A 5,384-nucleotide genomic window follows, 5' to 3' on the forward strand; every position below is an offset into this window, starting at 1 on the left:
CAAATTTGAGTATGTTATTTCATTCATTTAACTATACCATTAAACATAATTTTCCAGAATTTTAACAACCTCAATTTCTCTCTAAAATACATGACTTCTCCGTTTGTAGAATTCGTTATTTTGCACCGTTCTCCTTCACCGTAAGTCCAATTTGAGTGAAACCAACGCCAAAACGACCGAGTAAAAAGTGGCTATATTATCCACTGATTGGTTTTCTGATTTATGGTAATTTTCCTTGACCGGATTTCGAATTTAATTTTTAGAGTATCTTCTCATATTTTATTTTTAACGTTTACCCATAAACTGTCGAGTTAGATCGATTGATGGACAAAGAGTCAATGAATAAAGGTTGTTTGCTCGTGGAATCCTATTCGTGTGTGAAAACGTCGAAATAAGGTAAGGGGTGAGAGAGCGTTTGAATTCATGAGTGTAATATATTGTGAGATGAACGGGAAAACCGTATTTCCCAACGATTCATTTGGGGCTCGCTACGTATGGCAGTAGCCCTTTGAGGGATAAATTAATTAATGTGAAAATATGGAAATTGTGAGATTAAAATATAGAATAGAAATATTTGTAGGGTGTTGATTGATTTAATTTATTTGAATGTGTGATATTGATATTATTGTGATATTGGGTGTCGAATTAAATTTATATATGTGTGATTAGATGAGTTTATGTGATAACAAAAGATGGATGTGTTGTGATAATTTTATGTAATGATGATGATGTACGATTAATAATTGTGACTTTATAAATTTGTGATAATGTTTGATTGATGATTGTGATGCTATAAATTTGTGATGAGTTTATGCGGTGATGATGGTAGTGATGTTCTAAACTGTGATGAGAATATTGAATTAACCTCATAGTTGATGAAATAATGGTGATTTCAATTTGTGTATGAGATGACGATTTTAATGGAGTATCATATACCAACGAGGGGAGAAAATAAATATTGTGAATTCGTGAAGTGGAGATTATTTTGTCATCATATAGGTAGGGCCTGACAAGCCTAGTGATTCCGGGGAAGTACAACTGAATGAGCCTGATCGTGGCGGTCTGCTGTCGAGCCTTAAGGCAAGATTTATAGACCTTGGAGGTATTCAGGTGGGGAATTCCTAGGTGACTTGGAGGTAGAACTCCAAATGTCGGGAGCTACCATGCAACACACGTTTACCTCGACTGTCACGTATATGTGTCTCGGGTTGAGTTAAGGGGATCTATGAGGACATGGCCAAATTGAATTGTCCATCCACCGAGATGGTGGCATAGCATCAAACCTCCTAACCAAGTACTTTAGAGTTAGAATGGTACCACATTGTGAAGTAGAGTCTAAGCTCATGCATATCATTGCATTTTCTTGTGATTGTTTTGTTGTGATTAATATGTATTATATGTGATAATAATTTATGCGATGATTTGATGTTACAGTGAAGTATATTGATTTTCTTTGATTTTGACTATATAATGTGATGTTTTTCCTTTGAAGAATGTTTGTGTAATGATACAGTTTATTGATGATTAATTGCGTGTTCATCTTATTTATATTATACTATCAACATGATTTCAAAACTCACCTCCTTCGTTGTTTGTGTTTGACTGGTTTGGCCTGCGTTTGTGAAATCGCAGTAATTACATGTTAATGAGTCTCGAAGTTCAAGTTTGGGATGAAACCCCGCTCTAATAGGTGATACCGGGAATTAAGAGTTGTAATGTGTATTTTACTTATGTTATTTTAAATGACTTTTTATATGAAAACTTAGTACGAGTAAGTCTTGGGAATTAAATCAAGAAATTATAGTTAAATCAAGTTCATTGATATTGTACTATTTTAATTGAGGAACAAAGTTGAATTGTTACATGTGTATTTAGAGAAACGTGATATCCTAAATTAGATATTAAAGTTTTTATTCTCTTTAACAGATTTTCTTTATCCACTGCAAATTTTCTTCAAATAATTTAGTATATATTATTATAAATGTTATTTTGGGGTTTAGGGTGTCACATCAACAGTAGACCGCCACGATCAAACTCATTCAGTTGTACTTCCCCGAAATCACTAGGCTTGTAAGGCCCTATCTATATGATGACAAAATAATATTCACTTCACAAATTCTCAATATTTATTTTCTCCCCTCGTTGGCCTATGATACTCCATTAAGACCGTGATCTCAAACACAAATTGGAATCACAATTATTTCACCAACTATGGGGTTATTTCAATATTCTCATCACGAATTCACAACATCCTTATCATTAATCATATCTCATCATATAAACTCATCACAAATTTATAACATCACTATCATCAAGCATACATCATCACATAGACTTATCACAAATTTATAACATCATTATTATTAATTATACATCATCATAATCACATAAACTTAACAAAATGAATTCACTTTTTATTATCACATCACATAGGCACGCCTAATCAAACATATACATAAAATTCATTCCACACTCAATATCACAATAATAGCAAATATCTCACATTTAATAAAAAGAAATCAAACATCACAATAATATCAAATACCACATATTTAACGGAGTTAAATCAATCAACACCTTATAAATATTTATATTCCATATTTTAATCTCAAAATTCCCATATTTTGTCATTAATCAATTTATTACTCAAAGGGCTACTACCGTACGTAGCGAGCCCCAGATGAATCATTGGAAAATACGGTTTTCCCGTTCATCTCACAATATATTATACTCATGAATTCAGACGCTCTCTCACCCCTTACCTTATTTCGACGCTTTCACACATGAGTATTGTCACGACCCAAAATTTAAATGTCGTGACCGGCGCGCAAGCTATACTCCTAACCTGGCAAGCCTATCAACTAACTTAACAATTAAACACTAAATCATTCTCTAACCATTTCAAAAATATATATATATATATATACTTTTCCTCGAAATTTCGACAGAGTATCCTCTGTAACTTCAACATTCCCAAATTTATAAAATCCCTGTTAAATTCTCAATTCAGTCACAATTCAAAGAACATAATCTAATCGTTTAATTCAATTTCCAAAAATTTCTAGACTCCAAAATAGCTGCAAATTACATAGACTCAACAGACGTTACAAAAACGATCCTCGATCAAAGAGGCCTACCAAAAAGAAATATGTGGAGACTTGAATCAAATAACAGATTTCTACTCAGCTGCCTGCGAATCTGAAAAAATTTAAGCAACATAAAGGGGTAAGTCACAAAGACTTAGTGAGGAGACAACAACCACAATCAATTAGAAGGGAAACACAAAAGGCACGAAAAACTGTTTAATCGCTTGACAGAAATATTAAAAATCCAGTGAATAACGAAACGAAATCAAAATGAACATCCTTAAAATCATTATAAAAATCAAACAAGTAACAATACATATTTTTAGAACCAAGAGGCGACTTTATCTCATTGATAGCCCTTTCCTCCTAAGGGTGGCCTTACCCTTAGGGGCGGCTCCATCTAACGGATGGCCCTCTCCTCTCAATTCCCGCAACGCATCATTACGTATCAATTAGGGAGCTTACATCTCGTTGATATCCCTTTCCTCCTACGGACAATATTTCTCATAGGGGCGGCTCCATCTAAAGGGTAACTCTCCCTAATCACAACGAGGTAATTAGGTGCACCTAACGCAGTTAACAATTTAATAATTATAACAACGATTTCTCAAAATACGCATTTAAAATCATTTCATCATAATTCATGAAAAAAAACATATTCAATCGCATAACAGTTCAAGATTTAAATACTGTAGCTCATACGTAAATCAAAATAATAACATATTATATAACAACGACCGTTAAATTAAATAATTGACGAAATTGCGATAAAATTCAAAGGTTGTGTTTCCCAAATTTTTCAATAAATACTTTAATATAGAAAACAAGTAAAATAATAATAATAGCAGTATAAAAATATATGACGATGATCGTCGTCAACTCACAGTTATGGAGAATCGTCTAAGTTTGCTCTCCAACAACTCTCAGAGTAGCCGGCAGGGTATCAACTGACAAATCTGAGTATCAAAAATATTTCCAAGACTTTAGAAAAATTATTCTAAAGTTTAGCTAACTCTAGGAAACCCTAAAAATCGTTTAAATATACCCTAAACACAAAAATAAGATTTTTAAACAAAGCTACATTTTTCTATGAATTCATACTAAGATTAGAGTTGTGCATTTGCCTCAATGAGTCTCAATCAACAACTCTCAAGAGATGGGTACCTTTTTACTTCCTTAGAACACAAACCCTAACCCAAAAATCCCAACCAAAAGAATTGGTAGGAGTTTGAGAAATTAAGCTTGTGGGGATGTTAAATCTCTTTTAAGGATTGAGGGTTTGAGTAATAGAGTGAGAAGAAGGAGAAGGGAAGAAAAGAAGGAAAAAAAAAGAAAAAAAAAAAAAAAAAAAGGGGGAGGGGAGTGTGTTCTGAGAGGAAGAGAGAAAAATTTGGAGAAAATGAGGGAGTAAGAGTGGGTGGGGTTAATTTGTTTTTATTTATTATTATTATTAATTATTATTATATTTATTTATTTAAAAATTGACACGGGACGTGTCAATCTCCTCCCCTTATAAAAATTCGTCCTCGAATTTATTTAATAAATACCACTAACCTTGAGTTTCAACATAAGTGTGGGTACTTTACACAGATGACTTCTTCGGGTTCCCAAGTAGTTTCTTTGCCGGATGGACCACACCAAAGAACTTTTACTGAAACGATATCCTTTGAGCGTAAACGTCTCACTTGGCGATCTAATATAGCTACTGGATGTTCAACATCTAATTGTACGTCTACATGCTTAATCACACGAAAAGGGTCATGAAGATACTTTCGAAGCATCGAAATATGAAAAACTGGATGAACTCCCGAGAGATCCGGTGGAAGTGCCAAGCGATACGCTACTGGTCCGACCCTTTCTAAAATTTCAAATGGTCCAATGAATCTTGGACTTAGTTTCCCCTTCTTACCAAATCGCAAAACTCCTTTCATTGGTGAGACTCGTAGGAATACATGTTCTCCCACTGAAAACTCTAAGGGACGATGTCTCTTATCAGAATAAGATTTTTGTCTACTTTGAGTTGTCTCTTATTAGTATAAGATTGTGCAATCATAATCTTTCAAGAGTTACATCCATCTTCTTTGTCTTAAATTTAAGTCTTGCTGCTGAAAGATATACTTAAGACTTTTATGGTCGGTATAATCTCACAAGTTTCACCATATAGATAGTGCCTCCAAATCTTAAGAGCAAAAATAACGGCAGCCATTTCCAAATCATGTGTGGGATAGTTCACCTCATGCCTCTTGAGTTATCTAGATGCATAGGCAATAACTTTACCTTGTTGCATAAGTACACAAC

General features: G+C 33.7%; 2 protein-coding genes across 2 annotated transcripts in view; both read right to left on the reverse strand.

Annotated features, from left to right (window-relative positions):
• Nucleotides 1-3,178: 3,178 nt before the first annotated feature.
• LOC113787729 (uncharacterized) lies at nt 3,179-5,017 on the reverse strand. The gene is made up of 3 exons (XM_027336859.1): nt 4,675-5,017; nt 3,552-3,653; nt 3,179-3,198 (listed from the first exon to the last, which is right to left on the reverse strand). The coding sequence occupies exons 1-3, from the start codon at nt 5,015-5,017 to the stop codon at nt 3,179-3,181; spliced, it is 465 nt and encodes a 154-aa protein (XP_027192660.1).
• A 161-nt stretch (nt 5,018-5,178) lies between these two features.
• Nucleotides 5,179-5,384, reverse strand: part of LOC101502180 (uncharacterized) — a 5,630-nt gene continuing 5,424 nt past the window's right edge. The window contains exon 4 of the mRNA XM_073370881.1: nt 5,179-5,326. Within this exon, the coding sequence (XP_073226982.1) occupies nt 5,179-5,326 (148 nt within the window). The remainder of the gene's footprint in view (nt 5,327-5,384) is intronic.

Source organism: Cicer arietinum, chromosome 1, assembly GCF_000331145.2.
Source record: "Cicer arietinum cultivar CDC Frontier isolate Library 1 chromosome 1, Cicar.CDCFrontier_v2.0, whole genome shotgun sequence".
Classification (NCBI taxonomy): domain Eukaryota; kingdom Viridiplantae; phylum Streptophyta; class Magnoliopsida; order Fabales; family Fabaceae; genus Cicer; species Cicer arietinum.